The 23,119-nt window shown below is 38.2% G+C and overlaps 1 protein-coding gene across 1 annotated transcript in view; it reads right to left on the reverse strand.

Moving 5' to 3' along the window:
* Positions 1 to 723: 723 nt before the first annotated feature.
* USP34 (ubiquitin specific peptidase 34) overlaps positions 724 to 23,119 on the reverse strand; it is a 142,378-nt gene continuing 119,982 nt past the window's right edge. The window contains exons 63-80 of the mRNA XM_082481199.1: positions 22,803 to 22,851; positions 22,598 to 22,702; positions 22,430 to 22,474; positions 20,925 to 21,029; positions 18,063 to 18,210; positions 16,402 to 17,036; positions 14,779 to 14,936; positions 13,462 to 13,540; positions 10,145 to 10,271; positions 9,697 to 9,804; positions 8,503 to 8,607; positions 8,254 to 8,378; positions 5,942 to 6,065; positions 4,216 to 4,295; positions 3,395 to 3,535; positions 3,123 to 3,269; positions 2,315 to 2,474; positions 724 to 1,994 (exon numbers count right to left, since the gene is read on the reverse strand). Coding sequence (XP_082337325.1) covers positions 1,384 to 1,994; positions 2,315 to 2,474; positions 3,123 to 3,269; positions 3,395 to 3,535; positions 4,216 to 4,295; positions 5,942 to 6,065; positions 8,254 to 8,378; positions 8,503 to 8,607; positions 9,697 to 9,804; positions 10,145 to 10,271; positions 13,462 to 13,540; positions 14,779 to 14,936; positions 16,402 to 17,036; positions 18,063 to 18,210; positions 20,925 to 21,029; positions 22,430 to 22,474; positions 22,598 to 22,702; positions 22,803 to 22,851 — 3,052 coding nt within the window. The 3' untranslated portion in view covers positions 724 to 1,383. The remainder of the gene's footprint in view (positions 1,995 to 2,314; positions 2,475 to 3,122; positions 3,270 to 3,394; positions 3,536 to 4,215; positions 4,296 to 5,941; positions 6,066 to 8,253; positions 8,379 to 8,502; positions 8,608 to 9,696; positions 9,805 to 10,144; positions 10,272 to 13,461; positions 13,541 to 14,778; positions 14,937 to 16,401; positions 17,037 to 18,062; positions 18,211 to 20,924; positions 21,030 to 22,429; positions 22,475 to 22,597; positions 22,703 to 22,802; positions 22,852 to 23,119) is intronic.

The raw sequence follows: 23,119 nt of genomic DNA on the forward strand, positions 1-23,119 counted from the left end.
ATGATTAATTACAGAAGGTTAAAAAAAAATGAGAGTAGATTTCAAAGAGAGTAAGAGGAGTCACAAAAGCATCACATAATGGAATTGTGGAGAAGCGAATGATGCTAAATGACATTAAATACTAGACAGAATGAAGGAATTCGGAACAAGAAAGGCTAAGGTAGATGTGTTATGTAGACAACAGAAAAACAAATGAGCTAAGCAACTGGAAAATGAAGCTGAAAATGAAGTTTAATCAGATACTTAACACCACCATCATTGACAGTCTGGAAAAGTCACATAGGAAATGGATACTGTTTAGAAATAACAGGAGGAAAGGTGACAGGGAAAGGTGATAAAGTCATTCCAGCAGTTCTGGGGTGGAGAAACTGTCAAGAAAGCGACGGAACGCGGCCAGTTGAGTGGGCCGCAGGGGCAGAGGGAAGAAGGGAAGCCAGTCTGCAGGTGGTACAGGAGAAAAATGCAACTGAACAGAGGTTAAAATTGGAGAAATTAGGAGTTCCGCTGACTTCTGACACCACCACTTCATGTTCTAACGTACTGGGGGAAAAAGAACCAATCCCTCTCAACTGTGTGACTGAACATTCATGCTAAGCAAACCAGAAAAGGAGCAAGATTTACATCAATTACATACATTTGATCATCACCTCTCTCTGCACCTGTTCCATTTTTGAAGTTGTCTTTGATGAGAAATCCAAAGACTGAAGCAACATATTATAAACAAATGAAAAGTCATCACAATCAGTTTAATGAAGTGCACAGAATAGCAATTGATCATGTCAATAAAAATAAAACAATTAATTTTACATCAAGTGTGCTTTATTTCCTCCACAGGTATTCTGTTAAATAAAGCACCATATATATACTGCCAGGCCACAGCTAAAGAGGATTCTTTACAGAATCAAATTTCTTGTGGTTGTTTAGTATACAAGTAAACTTAATTTTGATAATAAGAACCACAGCGATCTGAGGCAATCTGCCTCTATTATAAGGTACAAAACTGGCACAGAGGACACCATATTATACACAGTAAAAATGCCATAAGTTTAAATTACATCATACAGGGCAAGGAGGCCCTGTTCTCCCAGACAGCCATATTAAATGAAAGCCACTACAGTGAACTCTTAATTACATAAAACATAGCCATTATCTGATTGCCCTTTAAGAAAGTGTACGGTAGATGCAAAAGAAGAAAAAAATAAAATCTGGAGTTCTGCCTGACCAAGAATTAAGCATATAAATCTATCTTGCCATTCAAGCAGAGAGCACTGGACAAACTGAAGCACAAAACAGAAATAAGCAAAACTTATACAAACAGCATTTTTGGGGGAAGAAAAAAAAAAAAAAAAAACAGAGTTAAAAGCAGACATGCTCCATCTAATGTCAAGAAGCAGCTTGGTTTCCTTTTCCAGATATCCTTGTGACCACGTGAATCGTAGACTCAATGGTCCTACACAAGATGTCTAAAATGTCATGCTGCTGCATGTGACTAAAGAGTCCTCTGGAATGGCCACAACTGATGGATAAACTACTTTCAGGGTCCTGGGATGGTAAGGCTTGGCCATCGCAGCTCCTCAAATCTGCGAGGTCAGATAAAACTGCTGAAATCGATGTGGAAGGAAACTCCGAGTCCTCCTCGGCTCCAATGGAATCCTTGGAAGCCTGCAGGTCTTTAAATTCTTTGCATTCTTCAAATTTACCGTTTCCTGACTGCTCTTCCGTGTGCTGTGACCGTGTTGCTAACATAATGTCTTCTGAAAATGAAGATGGAACTTCCATTCTGTACTCTTTGACAGAACTGTTTTCAGGGGAGGGAGGGTCTTGCTCAGTGCCTGGATCGATGATGGAAGAGTCCCGTGTCTCGTTATCTGAAGTGCTTGTTGGGGTCAATGCCTCCCGAGGTTCAGTTTTTATATCACTGATACAGCTGTCTACAGTGTGCTCCTCATCACTGCTGACCCGTCTTCTCTTTACAGGGGTAGCTCCTTCATCGTCTGTAAGAAAAAAGAAAACTCACTTAGGGAAAATGAAAATGCATTGCTTTCATACCGTACATCCAAGTAATAGGCCTTGCCCTTCACATTTTTAGCATTTTCCATATTAAACACAGTGCTTTAATAAATACTTTTTTCCTTACAGACAATTCATGTAATTGTCCAGAATGTTAGCTCCATAATAAAATACTGTTTCTTGGGTAGTGTTGGGGATTGGAGCCAAGAAATGGCCCAACCCTGCAGTGGTAAGGAAACAACGCCTTACGTTAATTTTGTAAAACCTTAGAACTGTTAGAGTGACGCCATTAGAGGAGGCAAACCTTTAGTTTTTCTTTCTTTGGCTTCTTGCTCTTGTAATGAGTTCCTCTGTTGCTGACAAGCTCTACATTTGTTTAAAAGCTCTTGTAAAGTTGGGATCAGGGCTGAATTGAGCTGTTTGGGAGTGTGCACTGAAAGCAGCAAGGCAAGTGCTCGGAGGTCCTGAAAAACCAGAAGTAAACAAACTTAACTAGCCTTATTTCAAACTCATATTTGATTAACCCTACACAGAGAGATCTGCGCAATAAGCAGAGGCTTCAACACGTTCTGAACATCCAAAAGATCAAATGCTAAATATACTTCACTACTGAAATTTCCCACTCACTACTAATACTCTGACCTTAACGGAGATCTGCGATCTGTCCTAAGCAGATGACAATACTGTGCTGCTCACCATACGGTGAAATCTTTTGCTGGGTTAGAATGTTCTAGGATTAATTCTACTGCGCTTTGCATTAATTGTTTTCCACAATCTGCTGCTCTCCTCCCACTCTTAGGGACCCCACCACTGGCTTGAGAGACCCCAAGCACACGTGCTGGGCACACTGAGATGGAACGGAGCATTTCGGACAGCTCGGACTGCCGCTCTGTGAATTTACATCTATCTTATTGGTAGGGGCTAACATCTCCAGCCAGACAGTTTAAGGTAACCTCCCGTGCTCCCACCAGGAGTCCAGCTGACGGGCAAAGTAGAGCTAACGATGCCCACCTCTTCAATTAGAACCTGGCACACGGCACTGAAGAGCTTCCATAGAAAATAAGTTGCCTCCTAAACAATGCTGAGATTTGAACAGCTTAGAAAAGACTCACCCCGTTTAAAGTAGAGCTTGCTTTGGAAACTTCAACTCTCTGATTGCTGAAGTCAGATTCTAGGCTTTGATACTGATTTATTAGATTTGAAATTAGAGTATTGATTAAGTTGGCACAGTTTGCTTCAGAAAACACCTGCCCTTGGACCTGTGAAAAGAACGTATTTTTTTTAAACCACAAAACAAAGGAACTGTGAAAACAGTATCCTAAACTGAAAGAACATATATGACCATATTTCTTGAAATCGACATTACCACTAAAAAAACACATACCTTTAGAAGAAAATGGGTCAAAAAAGTGTACACAATGTTGTTGTTAAGAAAGGTCCTTTCATCCATCAGAATACATTTTATATATTCTGCAAAAACTGGATCTTCACAGAGGAGCTTTACGCAGTTCTTTGACATTGCGGACTGGTGAAGAGAGAGAGAGAGAACACTGCAAAGTCATCACTCACCAGGCCCACTGACGTTCGTAATTCATACTGGACCATTCTTGCTGATAAAAATATGTCAGCTCTATCAGGTATCAGTAAATTGTACAAATTAATTATTGTCAATTATTATTTCACATTTTCTTTTTATGAAGTTTATTCCATAGGAATGCAGTTTATCACCATCAGTATGGATCTGAAGGGCTGGTGGTCTGGGAGCCAACTACAGGCTCCTCTCGCAGAGGTGCAAAGGCCCCTCCTTGCAGTGGGCACACGACAATACCCAGGACTTGGAGATCTCCCAATTTTTATTTCATCATACCAGTGTTTACACTACAGAAAAAGCTGGAAATTCACAGAGGCAGGATGAAGTCATTTTTGGACACCGCACAGACTGCCACCATGCCAATACCACGTGCTGTGCAGGACCTAGGGCGTACTGGGCTCAAATGCAATTGGCCAGATTTTTTACACTTAATTTAGCAGGTTTTATCAGATAACAGGCAACACAAGCAGAGGTATTTTCTACTCAAAATACTAGTATTTTGAATGATTAAACAATACCCACTAGTTAAAATTTATGGGATAATCTCCGTTTCGCATTCATTGTATTTTGCCTGTATTTCCATTCTGTTAGTTCTCAAACCCACCGACTCTTACCTGAGTCTGACAAAGCTCGGTCCAAAGTTTGGGGAATAACGCGAGATGAAGTGGTAAACCTTCATATGCAACTAGGACACCTGAAATTTTATGAGAAAGTAAGTTATTGTGAAAATTTTGATGGAGATACTCGCTTCCTGATAAAAGTAGTGCCAAGGCGCCATATCATTTTACAAGACCACATTCTAAGCATTTTTTATAATCAGAAAGACCTGTCATCTGCGAAGTTTTTACAGTACATTTAATAAATACATGTATCCTTTCAGCATTTCTGTGAAATATAAAAAAAAACAAAGAGCTGTCTCTAGTTCTGGGTTTGCAAGTAGGTTATTTTATTACTCTCTTACATTTTCAACTGGTCAGCTACAGCACTTAACAGTTTTAGGTTTCTTTTTTTTTTTTTTAAACCAGCATATAATTTTTAAAGGGTAATCTTCATTATTAACCCAAGCACCATCGTTACCCATTGACCATGAAAGAATTAAAGGATACACTGAACAACAGCAGACGATATGCATTCCCAGCAGGCTTTATACTAACACAACCTATAGTAAATGTTAACAACGCTACCGTTACAATCAGAAGAGCCTGACAAGCAACAAGCACATAGGTGATTCAGGCGATCAAAAGAACATTCTACTATCATTGTTCTTTGGATAAAATTAATTTGCTATAGTTTTATTTGTCTAGAAGTAGTACTTAATGCTAGCTGGCTAGCCAGCTTCTACAGGCAGAGAAAACAAGAAAACAAGCAGGTATTTTCAGAAGGTGGTTCAATCTGCTTAAGATATTTAAGAATCAGAAGATATATTTCTCTTGGAAGGAATCTATGTGTCTCCGCTGACGACAGAGGAAAATCTGGCTATATGTCTAATTTTTAGACAACAGAGGTGAGACGGCTCCCAGTCTGTGTGCCCACGTAATAGCTACGTGTGACACTGAGGTTTGTGCCTCCGCATCTACCCCCTGGGGAACTCAGCTTACCCTGGGGTCCGTGGTGGAAGACAAAATTAAAAAACTAACTCCACAATGCACCTTTGGAGTAGCACGTGGACTCAATGGGGCAGTTCAAGGTGGGATGCTCTCCTGCAGAATGGCTGGAGTCGTCAGACAGATAAAGCCAGGAACGCCTCGTTCACACACCAAAAAAATAGGTTTACATTGTGACAGGAAGAAACCCAAACATTGGTGGAATCTACTGGCAGAGCTGAAACAAGTATCGGGTACAAACTACATGACTGAATGGTTATAAACTTAATTAAATGTTGTGATGGTTCCCCAAACTATGCAGTAAAATAAACCCGGGTTGGTAATAACAGAACCAGCACCAGCAGCGGCTGACTAGATAGTCAGGCATGCTCCTGGGCAGATTGCCAGTTCATGCCATGGGCAGAGATGCTGAGGATTCGGGAGCTGACCCAAAGCCATTTAAACTGCCAAACAACAGCAACAACAGCAGCTTCAGTAACTCCTGTATTAAACTCTAAACACACACGGAAACTGAACTCTCACTGGAGAGGCCTGAAGTGTGACAGTCAGGTAGGTATGATTGCACTACATTTTACACATCATGCAGTTTTGTGGATAAAAATAATGTCCTGAACGATTAATGCAGCAAGTTTCACAAGCTCTTTTGCTTAAAGATTTTGAATATAAAACTTAGCGGAGAAGCACTCAAAGTTATCACAGAAAAAAAATCCTTAGGCTGTTTATCCTTCATACTTACTCATTTTAACTAAAGTTTCAGTAAACTTTTCACAGTTGATTGCAACTCGGCATAGTAGATGGATGAACTGATGATAAGAAAAGAAGTAGTCTAGCAGCATACGATCGTAAACATCATCTTTGCCCTGAAGATTTAAGAGAGCTTCATTTAAACTATGTAAGTGACTGGACAGCAACCAGATTTCCTAAGCATCCAGCTTTTGCGCTGCTCGCCCAGAAGTGTTTCATCAAGTACTACAGGAAAACACGATGGGAACTTCCAGGTCCAACCCAGGGCAGCTGCGTCTCCTCACCCAGCCCTTGGCAAGACCATCAGTGAGATGGGAGGAGGGGTGGCAAATGCCATTCCCCCACCAGTAGAAACTTTTATTGTAGTACTCTGAATCGACAGACTGAGAAGACGCAAAGCTGCACGAATACCACATCTTGGAGATGACAAGAAAAGAACGCAGTAATTTAAATCATATACAGATACCTAAATATATATACACTACTGCTTTTAAAATCATAATTTGTCAGTTACGATCTGTAGAAGCCAGAATTTTTTCAAGACTGAGCTTCACAAGCTTTCAAAGCAGTATTATCAGGAGTGTCTCAAACCAAATGATAAATATAGGCCAAGGGTTTTGTGTGCCAGTATTTTGATATCTTTTGGATGTATACATGTAAAATGGTATCAGCTTCCGTAGACCAGATAGCCAAAAGGGAATCTCAAAACTCAAGCAAACAAACGCAATCTTATCAAAACAAATGAATGAAAAATAAGCATGCAAAACCACAGGGAAACGTAATCGTGGATGTGGCTTTAGAGGCTTAAAAATCTCCTAGTTCCTAATCTATATAGGAATTCCTTATAAAGTGTAAAATACCACGTCATGTAATATGACGACTTCTTAAGTTCAAATATTTACATCATTTACTGTCACATCCATTACCTCTGGATACACGATGGAAAAAAACACTACAGAAAATCTCTGGTTCTACATGTTTTTTAAAAACCCCTTTGGTTATAGAGTAAATTTGATGGCGCACAAATATACAAAGCATCATTTTGAAAGCTTTAAAAAAGAAGGGTTACTTACCCTACAGTAACCGTGCTTCTTCGAAATGTGTTGCCCACACAGATTCCCATCTACGTGCACATAGGCCCCATGTGCAGGAGATTGGATTCTTTCTGAATAGCAGTGTCCACTGGGGCTGTGCCTGCACCCAGTGTGTCCTTGCGACCACTGTACCTGAGGGCATAAGGGGTATGGCGGCTTCAACCACCACTCAATTCCTTCACCGATAAGAATCCCCTATGACAGGACTCGGAGTTAGCACAGGAGGACCACCACAGAATCTGTGTGGACAAAGCATCTTGAAGAACCACAGTTACTGTACAGCAAGTAACCAGTTTTCCTTCTTCAAATGATTGTCCATACATATTCCTTTTAGGGTGGGATTCACCTTACCTGACTTTTGCTATCTAAAATCTAGTCATTTCAGTATTCCCTGCAGTCAGTGGAGAGAGGGGGGAGAGGGGAGGGAGAGAGAGGGGGAGAGAGAGGGGGAGAGAGAGAGACTCCTCCAGAGGAAAAGCCACCTCATCCAGACTCGGATGTCTAAGACAGGAAGGAGGGCAACTCTTTCTCTCCTTCCGAGGGTAATCATTCATCGCGATTAACCACAGAAAGAGCTGGACACTGACATTTTAGATAAGCAAAGTTACGTGAGCTGAATCCCACCGTTGCTGCAACTGTAATAATGGGACGTGGCAAGTGACTAGGAAGCAGCCCCACCAAGGCTGGCATCCCATCAGGAAGCCCACAGAAGGGAAATGGAAAGTAAGACTTAAAGCCCTATGCGATATTTCAGGTATGTTACCCAAACAAATAGTAGATTATGCCTCAGTCCCGGTGGAACGGACTCTAATGAAACCTGGAGGATCTACTCTGCTGTCTGGTAATAAATCTTAACGTACTTTGAAACCCATCTGGACAATCCCTGGGCAGTTCCTGAATTTTCTTTATAAATGCCACAAACAGACTGGAAGATTATCAAAACGTGTGCTCTGTTTTTTTCCTGAATACCAGGATCAAACTCTTATCAAGCCTGGAGTATGAAGCTGTGTATCACCAAGGGCAGGGAAATGGTGCTTCTGGAGTGCACATCTAGAATGGAGTATATGAGGACAACACATCTTGAAGAAGAATTATGCTTTGTTTACGAAGAAAAACGTAGATGCATTATGCTACTGGATTCTTACAATATTTTTATACAAAGGGAAAACCATAGAGAAATAGCGATTTGTAAGACCATACATTTACATACCTTGCTGGCTTCCACCATTGTAGGCAAGAGGCACATATTAAGTTCAGGACGTGGAGGACGAATATTGCTTTTCCCCCCTATTAATTTCAAATTTTCACGACATGGAAAATAAGGTCCGAGAGACACTGTAGTATAAGTTAGGATAAAATAGGGATATATTAAAAAGGTCAATATTTGATATCAGCAAGGAACACGATAGAGTAATAATAGTGTAAGAGAACTTCAAAATACGATCACTGAAATACCTACTTGGGATATTACTGTGGTGGTATGTACAATGATTGTGCTGTAGAAATGGAACCAGAGTATGTAGGAAATCATGAGGACTTAAAAGTACAAGCTCCTTGAGGACATCTACAAACAAAAAGTTGGTTTTGCTATTACATATTGTTATTTCTTAACAGCAAACAGTTTAACTTCAGGCTCATGCATTTTCAAACTCTCTTTCATACCACTTCTGCTGCACTTAGTGTGCACCACGGAGGTGGGCTCTACTGTGAACAGCGTGTAAAGTGAACACCCCTGAATCAGTCCCAATTCCCTTCACCACTGCCACTGGGAGGAAACCTGCTCAGTGGTAGATCAACCACCAGTGAGGGGGTGCCAGCTTGCAGAAAGTAGAAGCTCAATGAAATTACCCTCTTCCCTTCTTCTTAAACGTATCAGCTTTGATGCCTGGAAAATGTCAACCAGCAGCAGTCAGGAGGACAATGAGAAAGGCACTCAAAATAAGGGGAAAATGCATACAAATCACACCAAAAAATGGTAATTCGGACACGGTTTCAGGCCTTCATCAGCATGCATAAAAAATGCGGATTATGTCCATTAAATAATATCTAAAAAAACTAAACTAGAAAAACTTTTTGAAATTGGTCTTCTAATGCAAGAGAGACATTATGTATAATGTCTACACCTAAAATTATAAAAGCAAATTGAATCCATTCAATTCTACAAGCTACTTAAGCTTTACCTTCATTATTGTACCTTACAGTAATGGATCACAAAAACAAACGGTAAAAGCCGTTACTCAGACTAACTAGGTCACCATGCATCCTTCTGAGTGGAGCATTACTTAATATTTGAATTTTAATGTAAGATTTGAGATTTGATTCTAAACTCACTGATGCCTGAATTTAGGAGTTTTTCCTTACACATGCCCCTTATCAGGTAGCAAGCTGGTTTCTCCGAGTGAACGATGACTTTTCGTGCACGCACTCTGCGTGCCTGGGGAAGTAGGAATATTAATTTTAACCTGACAAAAGCAGGATTATTTAGAATAAGAACAGCGGCAATACTGATGTATTGACAATGTTAATGTAAACAACCCCAATCTACAGAGTACCTAGGAAGCATATGCACTTGCAAAAATGGAATTTAAATTTCAAAGCAGGGAACTGTGCAAACCAGGTCTTTCCTGACTGCAGTTAAACTACTGTGACTTACCAATACAAGCGTTTCTTAGTTCTGGAGGACTATAGGAATTTAGCAGAGTCAATAGTTTATGGGCAAATTCAATTCGCTCCTGCCACTGAATGAGAGCTTGCTTCACATCTGCAAATGTAAAAACCATAGAAATCTGTTAGGTTAATGTCTCAAAAGCTCATTAAATAAAGCATAGAATTTTACTGCTGAAGAATCTCTTTTTCCTCTAGCATGATCTTAATCAACCTCAAACTCACTGGTCTACTGCTATTAAATTCACTTCATCCGGTTTTGTATTATGTCCGTAAATAATTTAATAAGTAACAATTTAATAAGTTAATAATGGTATCTCCTACTGTATGGGAAGTTTTTAAACACAGATAATAATCAAGATAAACTACTAGGTTTTGGGTCATGAAAATTAATTCACAGGCAACAGGCACGATCCTTTGAAGAGTTCCAAGCAAACCTTTTCTTTGAAGATATGGACGTGTTGACTTAAGAACCGAAAGGAAAATAGACAGAAGTTCTACCAGGTCTCCAGTCACATGGCAAGCTGTGGCCTCGTGGTACATCATGTGCAATGTGTTAAAGGACTAAAAAGAAAAAAAAAGCCAAAACTTTATGGTGCCAAATTAACACACTTGTTTATCATTTCTATCTATCCTACAGATACCACTTTTACATTTATTTTATGCTCAAAAAAGATATATCAAAATATACGGTGCTAGATACAATCACAAAATTAATCAAAGATAACCACATTTAAAAACAGAATAAATCTGCATATAAAATCAGTATATTTACTATGAACAAGAGTCTTAAAAAAAAAAAAGGGAGGGGGGGGCGGTGGAGAATAAAGGGCCAGGGGAAGGGAAAGGGACTGAAAGACAGAAGGGAAGAGAGAGAGAACAAACGAACCACCAGGTATCTTCTATATCAACCAAATACAGTTGTTGACCCAGACATCTAGTTCTGGTAACAATGAACAACCAGTAGTCTTGTATGGCGGGTTAAACCAAAACTTGCTTTTGGTCTTAACCCTTAAAAGTGAATCTTAAGGCTGATTTTTGTTCTTCGCACCTAAGCCAAAAGCCAGAGTAATTTTAAATTTTTCTTAAATGCATGCCCGAGGGAAACCGAATTTGTAAAGTTTATAATAACAATAGCCCCCTCTACAAGTCGCTACCACCCATCTCAACTCAAGAAATGAGCATTCTTGTGAGCACATCCAATACAGCTTATAGACACAGACACTTCAAACAGCCTTAATTTGTTTCCAAGGTAAAAGCTTTCTATTAGTGGCTCAATATAATTACAAAGTTTTCACACATAACTTTCATTGAAAAGTCAATAAAGCAAAGCATAATTTGAGACATGGGGTTTTTTTATATATCTGTCATCCCAATCTTTCTGCGCCAACATGCAAAGTGATATTAGAGATGCATAAGGACAGACATGGGCATGTGAATTTGGGGAAAAAAACGTAAGATTAATATAGACACTAGTCATTTTTCAAAATGCTGCTTAAGGATGTATGCTATATGATTATACATCAGATTAATTCCTTCTCCTTTTATAACTAAAATGCCTTCTAGCAGCTGTGATTTATAGAAATATTGGGAAGGAAAAGCAACTAATTTCTGAACTGCAAAATTCTAGCACGAGATGTAAGAAAAGATATTTAAGCTACCGGGATATTTTAAAGACACAGAAACAGTAATCTCATTCCCTACAATGCAAAAGCTTAATACACCATTTTTATATTATTGTGAAGACAAAAGATACATGGCTAACCCTGCTAAGTGGAAAACTTTGCTGGAAGTGACAACTCCTTGATGCAGTATTTTTCACCGCTGAATGTAAGCTAGCTAACTAGAGGTAATCAGAAGGCTTACACTTAAAACAAACTCATTAAAACTCGATTTTCCAACAGTACTGCAGTGTCTTAATTCTTATTTTTCTCCCTGATATTGTAATTCCAGGTTTTTATATCACACTTTGTCCCAGAAAATGCAAACTGGTGACATAAAAAAAGTTAAGATAATTTTTTGTATAAACCATATAAAAATGGGGTTGGGATGAACCTCAAAGCATCATCTAGTCCATCCACGTGCCTTACAGCAGACTAAATATCTTTATATCCTCAACAGATGTTTGCTCAAAGTCCTTCTGATGACTTCCAGTTGTGCTGGCTGACACCTTCTGAAGCAATCTATTCCAATATCCCATTTACTGTCCAGCTACAACTGCCTCCTATCCATTTGTTTTGCACCATGGATTTTTACCAATTTATTATCCCTCCCCAAATACACCATTCTACATATGCCAAGAATGAATTGCATCTTATTTTTACACTTTCTCTAACACATCCAGACAATCTTGATTTTTTATTCTTGTTTCAGAAGGACCAAGCGTCCTTCTCCATTCTGCATTGCCAGGACATTTAATAAACACAAGTTCTCGTCCATCAATTCAATAATGGAAGTGCTGAACAGAATTCAAGAGCTTACACCCACTGTATTGACCCTTTATTACACTGTAATATGATCCTTTATTACACTGTATTGACCCTTTTTCGGTCTTCTGGTATCTCACTCATCTTAAAAAAATAAATAAAAAAAAAAAGCGCAGCCACTAACAGTTCAGAGCTTTTTCAGCAGTCTTTTAGGCTTTTCCTATATTTTTGCAAGACAGTACGAGTGGATCTGTAAAGTGAAACCATTGGCGGTGGGCAGGGGCGTGACATCCAAACTGTACCCACTTCAGGGCTGTGTTATTTCTTTCTTCTACTTTGAACTAATTCTGGTCTGGTCTCATGGACCAAATATCCATTTACAACTGGGATATACTATACGTGATCCAGAAATGCATCTTTAGGTTTAGTTTCATTGGAGAGAAAACTAGTTTGTGTGTTCTTAGACCACTCCTTGGAAACAAAAGCACAATAGGTAGGAAAGATAGGGAGAATTGCCTCGGAAGTCCCTCAAGAAGTGTTCAGAAATATTAATCGCAATTGCATCTGAGTATCCTTTATTTCTGTATTTTAACCTGTTGCCTTAACACTTCTTAACTAGTAATAATTGCATGACTGTGCTCATCTGTTTACTCACAGTCGATCTGTAATAAAGAGAATGACACCAAAAAAGCATCAACTCACTCCTCTCAACATAATCTGTTGGTGGCTTACCCTCTGTCTTAGAAACAGGCAAACGTTTTCCTGATCTTTTTACTACTAAAGAACTCTTATTAAAGACGACAGGGGAAGCATCTAAGTGAAGAAAGCCAAGACTGATTTCTTACCACTCATGACATGCCGTTGCTAGTTGCAACTTTATCAGTTGGCCTAATTTACTCTCCGTTATGAACGTCAGAGCAAGTGTATCTATCCTTGATATATGAGATGACATCAGCCTTTTATTTCTTCATCATCTTTCCTATTTAAGCTACATCCTTTTCTAGTTATCCTACCAAATCACTGTTATGAACTAACCTGTTATCTTTATCCTGTATTAAGATTTTGTATTGCCTCAAATTTATTCACTGAACCTCCTATGTCAGTGTTTCGACGTGCAAAATGTCTGGTCAATCTTTTTTTGTCCTTCCTATGATTCCTTAAGAATGTAAGGTTTTACATGTATGCCAGTACTTAATCAACTTATTTTTTATCTTTATTTTAAATGATACCACATTAAAACAATTTAAAGCAAACACATTGTCAGGAAGGAAGGGATGACTTGACAAGAAGGCAAGATGTTTATTATAATTAAATGAGAAAGTACTCACCTCAGTCATCAGAATCAATCCTCTGTTAAACACAACAAGAAGTCTGTCTTCATCAGATTCTAATAATATTCTGAAGGCACTAGGAAAAAAATCCAGACATTGAGAACACTGAATAAATACACGTAATCTTTTCATAATTCATACACATGCTTAAAATTCTTATGCTCGCGCTATATTTTTTGAAAATAATCACAGAAGAACAAAGAAACCCTCAAAGAATTATTCTCTTCATTTCCCCCCGTTTTTTAATTTAAAGATACCTCTGATGTCAACTTCCTTTATGTCATCGAAAGTAATTTATAAACAACCTTTACATAAAGATTTCCCAAATAACGTCTGCAAAAATGCTAAAAACTGAGGAGAATAATGTACTTCAGAAGACAGAAGTTTATGCTTGTCAAATGATACATTTAAATAGATTCAGTTAAGCATACGTTTGGACTTTTAAATGTATAAAAACCTTCCTGTCAGAACATCCTATGCTTACAGCAAAACCAAAAATAAACAATGATCCATAACTAATGAACCATTCCTCTCAACATAGCACTTTTTCCAGAGAATTTGGGAAAATGCAGTTGCGTGCTATGACAGATGACTGTATGCGATCCCTCCAAATGACACAGGTCATTTTCCCTTTTTTCACAAGAGCTTTTCAATGCATCAACAGTTGCATTTAAAACCCCAACACCTGAGCTACGTACACAAGCAATTTATAGTTATACTGAAAATACCTAAGCAAAGTTTCAGATGTACGAAGACAGACTAGAAACGAAAAAGTATTTGAAGACACAATATAATAAAACTCTGTCCCACAGGCACAGTTCCTAAAAAACATTTCTACCCCAAAATAACACGTCAACAGCAGCAGCTGAAATTACTGCTTTGCCAATCTAGACTCAGCACGGCAGGCTGAGAATGGCATTTCAGCTTAAATGCTGAATTAGAACGTTGATTGATTTGTTTTTAGCTTTTTTTCAAGGGCTCTACTGATGCAATTTTGTCACAGTGTTTCTTTTTGAACCCTCACAATATATAACTTGGTTTACATCTTTTCATTGTAAAATATTTGCTTAGTTTCGGAATTTTCAGCCGATGAAACATTCTAAAGTAAACTATATTCACTAACAATGGATTTTGGGAAAAAAGTTATAATTGAAACTTTCTGTTTGCTTACTTTTGAACAGAATAATCCCCAAAACTTTTTCAAAAAATATGAAAACAGCAACACTGATTTTTATTGTACTTTACATTTGGCAAAATATAGTTCTTACTCAAACAGGATTAGATTATTACACTACAACTTCACTACTAACGTACCTTATTAAAGTAGTCCAACAAGACCGTCCGTCCAAGCAGCGCAGGTAACAGCTTATGGTTGTTTTCTTAAATTGCTTTATATCTTCTATCTCTTCCTCTCTCATTTCTGGTCTCTGAGCTACAAACAGTTGCATGAGGTTAAACAGCTCTTCTACTGCCTAAAACACACAAAAATATTTAGGTTAGAGTAATCTCTGTCAGTATGCTATGGTTTATATCTTATTTGTATGCCTTATTGTGTATTACTTCTACTAGGTAACACAGAACAAACACACGCGAGCAAATTTAGATGAGAATATTTTTAAGCATTACAACAAAGTTATAAAATCAGCAGACAACATTTTAAACCATAAATAATTAAAACTAAATGGTTCTTAAAAACTAAAATTCTGACATAGAAATGGTGGATATGTCTTATCTACCTTGAATGCAGTTTGCTTTCACCCTTTACTATTTACTGTGTGGATTAGGACACAGATATTCGAGATAACCCTTCTGAACCTTAAAAATGGATGTTTTGATGCTTCCTAACAGCACAGCTCCTTGCCACACGCACGTATATATATACATACACACACACATATATAGAAAAGAACTTGAAATCCTGATCCATCTGATCAAACTTCCCGTCTTTCCTTCAGGAATGTAGGCGGTCATCTACATGGTGCACGGGTATATGCATTCTCTGATGATAATGTGATATTCCAAGTAACAGAATTCAGAAACCTGCTTGCGCTAAAACTGCTGAAACGCTGTGTGGATGGGAAACACTGAAGACAGTGGAGTAACTAAAGTCCCAAGCGAGACAAACTGAGAATTCTGAGGGAATACTCCCAGGACTGTCAGAGTGGAAATTTACTCTGTGAGCTGAACTAGACAGAGTTTCAACACAGGAGATTCCATGCATCCTCCTCTTCTACATAGCGAAAAAAGTCTGTATTCTTTCTGTCCTTGTACACCTATAAAGGACCTCAAAGCAATATTCACTGAGTAATCACACAAAAATGCATATTTCGCCTCTTAAAAACTAGGTAAGCCTGTTTTTTCACTGTTACACATGGACTATGTTAACTAGTATCTACTCTCTACTGCAAATGTCATAATGTTGTAGAGACAGGGCAACAAGTCCCAGTGTACCGAAGTTTTGCAAAAGGTACGCAAGCGTTCCCAAGGTCACGCTCCGTTTGAATGCAACGGGCTAAATCTTGGCCCTATTCCAGAAACTGAAAGCAAAGACGACACTCACTGGGATTTCCTCCAACTTAGCGTGTTAGAACATAACGGGCTTTCTTGAGGCCACCATTAAAGGCTATTTTCCTTGTTTCTTATAACTAGACTGGCGTAAAAAATACTGAAGAACAGTGGAAACACCAGTGTCCGCTCCCAAGAAAAAACTCTCCAACTGCTACACAGCAAGGAAGAAAATCCAAAACAATCCCCCCACAAACTACAGTGATCTGATCTAAACCCATTAGTAGTTTCTTATACCAGGATAGCAAAATCTAATACTTTCACCGCTGGATATGTTAAATAAGTCTTTTAATACCCCTCATTAAAAGAGATACTCAGTAAGAGAGGAAATACTAACAATGAAATGGTATTTTTTAGTATCGATCTACTTACTCCTGGGTACTGACTGGCATGTGGCGTGAGATTCTTGAAGGCCCACTGGATATTCTGGTGAGAAGCCAACTGCCTGGTGAACGCAGGGGACTGCTCACAGCAGAGGCGCAGGATGCCATAGTAGGCAGGCAGCATCCCACGGTTAAAGAGCACCACATCCTGATCGTCATGGTCTGCGAGGATGTAATTGAAGGCAATGTTCTTCGTCACCACGGGATTCTGTACAATAAGGCGTACATTCTCCGGACAGTCGACACAAACATTATACCAAAAAGACAGCAAAGCTTGTTTATTGTGGTTGGTGGCTATAGCTGGCTCAGAAAGTTTAGGCTGGAAAAGGTTCCATAAGTCCATGAAGTAAGTAGAAAACATGAGTTTCTCGGTTTTTGAGATCAAACAGTATGTCATGAAACTGAAGTAGGGCACAAGTTTTGTAGTGCCATGAACAGCAGCATCAACGTATAGCTTAGCTCTTGAAAGAAGGCCAAGAAGCACATTGTAGACTTGATGAAGAACTACTGTAGTATCTGGACTGAGAGGCAGATCGCGTGTAGGGATGTGCAATGAGCGAGTTGATCGGAACATCTGACGGAAGGAATTGCTTGGAATAAGCGACACCAAGAGATAGGCTGCGGCTTCAAACAAAAACAAATCTGTTACACCTTTGAGAAATGACGCACACGCTTAACAGTCATTTAATCAGAAGTTGAACAACATCGTGTGGTTCGTTTACCAATTTCGAAGCATTTTACAGAATCTGGCGTTACTATATTCATACTGAAGACAAAAAAAACCCAATCAGAGTGGATAAAACTAGCATGTCAAAAGTGGTGTTGAGACTTGCTTTCAGGGCTCTTCACCCCATATTCCTGTCTGCTGCTTGGTTCTAACTATCTTAACACAATGTAGTTTTAACATGGTAGAAATACAAACCCAGATATCTTCTTATGACTGAACTGCATACTGCCATTATTGCATACGCCATTACCTCTTCAGAGAGGTTAACAACTGGTGTCTGTTGCAAAGCTGTACCTCTAGTTACCACATCTCCCTCAACTACAGATAAGTAGTATTGAAGTTCGGTGTGGCACGTTACTGTGGAATCTCCTTTAAATAAAAATTTAGACACAGGAAAGGCTGAAAGTGTGATCTTGGCAATGGCCCGGTAGTGGGATTCCTGGCAGAACAAACTACAGAGCCAGGACATCCTGGAGTTAGCGAGACGCACAGGCTTCTTCTCCTTGACCCACAAGTTCAAAGGACTCAACTAAAGATTACCCTGTGATGGGTGAAAGAAGAACACTTACTATTCCTACCTACAGTACAACTATGTGATGGAAACTATGGAGAACCCCTTGGATTACTTCTTTTTCTTCTTTGGGTTTTCCTGGATCTTGTAGATTAAAGACGTAAGATAAAGAATCTACTAATGTATTATTCAAGTTACAAAATGAAATAATGGTTTTCATCAAAACCAGGTAGCATGCCTTGATGAGGCACCACAGTTGTATTAATATTTTAAAATACAGCAATCCTAAAACAATTGGAAAAGGAAGAAAAGCCAAGTACAAAAGCACGTATTTAATTTGTGCCAGGAACACCACATGCATAGTAACTTGCTACAACAGAAGAATAGTTTTCTTCAACTGAAATTAACTTACAGGTTCTCACTCTAGGATAGTTGTGTGCCAGAAGAAAACGTTCAACCCAGTTTTCCATATTTTGCAGCACCCAGCTGTGAGCTAGTTTGTTTCGAGGTGTTTGCACAGCCAGCCAATCCAGGCACTGAGATGGGTTGTATTCAATGACCTGAAAGAAGAGTGGAAAAATCAAAAAGAATATATTAACCTTGATACTATGTACTGATTGTATTAAAAAGCCCTAAACATAACTATTAAGACTTTCAAAATGTTTTTTCAAAATCACATAGGGCTATCAAAGCACCTACAAGACTGAGGTGCTCTGGCAGACAAAGAAAATCCTTGTTAAAATTTCACCGGTTTGTGCTTCTGAATCTTGTTCAAAGCTTTTGGAAGTTCAATCTAAGTCCAGGAAGTTACTCTACATAGCCTTTCTGCGTATTTTGAGATCCTTAAGAGTTGAAATGCTAAGGACTTAGAAAACCGAACAAGCTTGTCTTTATAAACAAATAAATATATATTTTTTTAAATAGCTAACACAAAACCCTAGCACTGAATCAGTATTTTTATACAAGTTATATCAAAAGAACACAGGAAGTTCCGTTCAAATACACGGAAACAGTTCTTTACGGTTCGGGTGACAGAGCACTGGAACAGGCTGCCCAGGGAGGTTGTGGAGTCCCCTTCCCTGGAGATTTTCAAGACCCGCCTGGATGCAGTCCTGAGAAATGTGCTCTAGGCAATCCTGCTTTAGCAGGAGAGTTGGACTAGATGATCTCTAGAGGTCCCTTCCAACTCTGATAATTCTGTGATTCTGTGAACATAAATGGCATGCAAATGTGTTCATACAGCTTCATGCTGAGGATAGCTATTATGTTTTTTATGAATATGCAATTTCAAGGAATAAATTCATCTAGTGCTCTTCAAAGGTAATGAAAAGCCTGTGGAGTGCTGTTGTACAGTTATCAAAGCCTTACAGACAATAAGGAGATAAGGTAGCTTCCTGTGCCTTTCTGCTTCTGTGTAGTTAAAAATTTGTTGACGTAGTATTAAGCCAATAAATGTAGTTTGCTCATTTGCTAGTTTTTTAAAATTGTTTTCATTTTATCTTGAGGTCTAGGTGCCCAGACAAGGAAAAAGGAACTCTATTGATTTAAGGAACCACAGGCAGTAACTGAACTGCTGAAGCTGTTCCCAGCTACTCTAATCCACCTGAAGAATACGAGCGGCTGACACGCCCAAACCTCTGCTTATAAAATTTTAATCTCCATTTAAAAATAAACACATTAAGAACAATCTCCTCCTTTTTTTTTAGAAAGGACAAATTGATCTGTCAAATTTCCTTTGTAATAGCTGGAGGATATCTCCAAGAAAGAGATTATCGTTGTTCACTGTCTTCAACGCTCAATCACTTTTTAACGACTTCTAAAATGGAGCGGCTGCAAAAGTAGCTTCTACACCCTAAATTGTCTGTCTGTGCATTAACCACTGGGCCTCTCACCCCTGCCTACACAATTTGTATCTCCAGACCTGTGTCAACAAGGTAAGGATAACAACGCTGGTGAAACCAGAGACTGAACTGATGACTTCTACTGCTAAAAGCTTGGCTTTCCAACCTGCCACCGACTTGCCTCCTCTGCGGGTTCAGTTTGTGCACTGAGAATAAGGAGGGAAATAAAAAAAAGAGGACTGCTTAACAAATTACATGTTAAGTAGTTGTGGCTACTGTGAAGCATAAAACACATGTTCTTCATGCCACAACCTGGATATTATCAAAAACTCTCTTGGAAAGGTTTCCTTAATGCTGAGAGAAATTAATAAATCTGCTGCTTCCCTGTATACAGAAAGCAGCTAGATGTAATTCCTGACCTTGAGTTCCGCTGTTTGAACTCTCCTTACCTGAGGTACAGCAGTTACAGCTAATTGATATTCAGACTAGACACCTAACGAACACTTGGTATACGCTTTCCCAGATTACCTAGTGGTTCCTATCCTATAACTGCTCCTAACCAAGCGTAAAATACTTTTGATCAGGAACCCACAATCTATCCCACAGTGCTTCAGTGGGTAAAACAGGTTTGTGTTTTACCAGAGGTCTCAATTCTGCACAGTAATAAAACCCCACCCCCGCTTTTTAAAGATTATTAAAAGGAATGAATGTTCAACAGCTTGTCCTCAGCAGTCTTCAGGCGGGACACACTGTTCTCAGACAGTAATAAAGACAGTAAATTGTGCTGGGAACTCAAAAGAGCAGCTAGTTGAAGTGAAAGCCTTAATTCCCAATCTATTTCTCAGATCAAGGAATTTATCCCTGTGCCAACTTTGTGAAAAAGTCTCTTTCTTGCTTTAGAAATGCAAGCAAGAATGGTCCTGCGACACAGCAATTATTAACTAGATTCAGTTTAGCTGTATTTTATGGGTTTAAAATGTTAATGAGTATTTTACAGAGAACAAAAAATGTCAAACTAATATTAAAAGGACCAGTACATAATGGACAAAAAAAAAAAATCCAAACCACCTAACAAAGGATGGACCTTGCAAAATTTTACAGTCCTTACAAAAGGATAACTGAGGAAAATAAGTGGTATTTGCCTAAAGATGCATTCTAGGCTCTTATTATGAATCATTAATTTCTCATTAAACTAAAATTTAAAGTTTAACTGAAATGCCAGTTAACCAGAATGCTGTTAAAATAACATTAAAAATTAAAGCAGAACTTTTAAATGTCTATTAGCTGTTGCTGTTTATTTGGAAGAGAAACTGTCATAAAAAAAAAGAATTGATGCAGGAAGGATGACGACGAACTGTAAAAACCTTTTCATAGACATAAAAAACGAACAAGAGAAAGACAATTTAGCTTCTGTTTTCTTTTACATGTCGTACCTCCCATATCCTCTGCAGAATGTAAGAAGCAAAGGGTGGCATTCCTGGAGGTCCACCAGCAAATTCCATTAGCATGGTCAGCAATTTGAAAAAAGGATTGGCTGCCTGTAACGTACAAAAATAAAAACATCCATTTTGATCTATTTCATTTCATCCACTGATTTTTTTTTAGAGACTTTAAACAAAACCGCAAACATTTGCATAAAAATATATTTCTGTGAACTTTTGACATGAACATTTATATTACTTTTAATCCCTTATTATTTAATCTGTAAATAAACCACATATATATACACCTTAATTCTACTGTATCCACACATGGATATAGTGGAATTAAGCCACTTTTTACAACTAGTGCAAGGCAACATGATCATACTAGATAGGATCAGTTTAGTAGAAGTATATAGTTCCAAGGAAATAACAGCAACATTGTTGGAGACAGTCAGTATTCTGAACAAAGGGGGGGAAACTGCTGCACGGTCTTGAAGAATTCACCAATTTATCCTGTTTTACGTATATAGAAGGTTTTGCTATTTCAGAGAAGCTATTATTTTTATGTATTCCATACCATGTAACATGGATCCTGAACAGTTTATCGAAAAGCAGCACATTTTGAGGGATTACACTGATCGCTATTATTAGTTTACTGTTTTCCTCTGAAATGGCCAACATTTCTACTCTAACACGTTGGCTCTAATACGAATTTTTAAGTTTGCTAAGACTCACCCGGCTTTTAACAATGCTTCAATAAAGTGGTTACTATTTTTATTATGTATTTTGCACCTCACCAAAAATGCCTCTGGTGCATGTGTATATGTGCAAAGCAAAAAAGCATAAAAATGTAGCAAATGTTAGCATGACAGGAGGGAAGTAGACTGTCATCTGATAGTGCCCATTCTATCACACAAAGCAAAGCTGTCATGAGAATGATTTAGTATGTGCTTCTTTTCAAACCATGATCATGTCTCCTCTGCCTGACGTGCCCTCAATTTTTCTTGATTATTTTTTCTTTTCTGACAGAAGTATACAAGAATGTCCTTGTGTGAGCATACATTTCTCCACTCTGTACATTTTTCACGTGGAATACATCCGTAACTCTGTACTTTTGTTATTACCAGGGCAGGAATTTATTCCGAGAAATGTGTTTGCATGCACAGAACTGCAAATTAGTGCCCCAAAACTTGAACAACCAGAAGATAATTACATATCTCCACTTATTCTAGCATGCACATTTTATTGTTATCATTTTTTTTTTATTCATATAGGTGGAGAATCTAGGAATATGTTATTTGGCTTTGAATAAAACTTTCATCTTAAACTGCATACCAGATTTCTGCTTTAGAAAACTTACTATACAGTGCAGTTAGACTTCATCTAATGTCACAAAAACTTCCATGGATCATCTTCCATGCAAGATGTTTGATTAGCAAAGGATTATTTAAGTAATTTGAAACATTAAAATATCAATACAAAATATTTAATATATAGGTAGTATGTTTACATACCTCAGGAGTCAACTTTGCTATAGATGTGAAAAGCATGGACACAATCTTAAAAACAAAACAAACAAAACTCACTTAGACTTGTGCTTATTCAGTTAAAATAATAAAAATCACCCCATTATACTTATTAGATAAGATTTGCAACAAATAGCTATAGTTTCTGATACTTACGTGTTCTGCAAGTCGATTATTGTACCGACACAAACTGAAAATGAGATTGCAAGTTTGCCTGATGTTGATACCATCACGGATATGTTGAAACAAAAAAGGAAAACCCTGCAACAAACAGTAATATATTAGTACACTGTCTACAATTACATACGTACACACACGTGCATTTTTTTGAGGCTTATACAGCCATATTTAAGTGAATTACCTTTCCTCCTGTTAATGCTGCCATGTCGTTTTGTGACAAAGTCAAATGCCTGAAATACAAAAAAACCTTTATCATTTTACTTCAGAGATTATTAAGTAAGGTAAAGGGGAAATACAGCACTGTGAGTGTTAGTTTATATTCTTCAGTATTACAATATACAAGAGGAAATAAAGGTATTGACATAAAACTGAACAAAAATAACAAATATTTGTACTTAGACCAAATAAAAAGAGAAATCCAAACGTGGGCAACTGAATGTGTTCAAGGATTACCCGAGTCTTCTATTTGGTCAACAATGACAAAACATTTGTCTTTCA

The sequence above is a fragment of the Vanellus vanellus genome, assembly GCF_965231255.1.
Source record: "Vanellus vanellus genome assembly, chromosome: 3".
NCBI lineage: Eukaryota > Metazoa > Chordata > Aves > Charadriiformes > Charadriidae > Vanellus > Vanellus vanellus.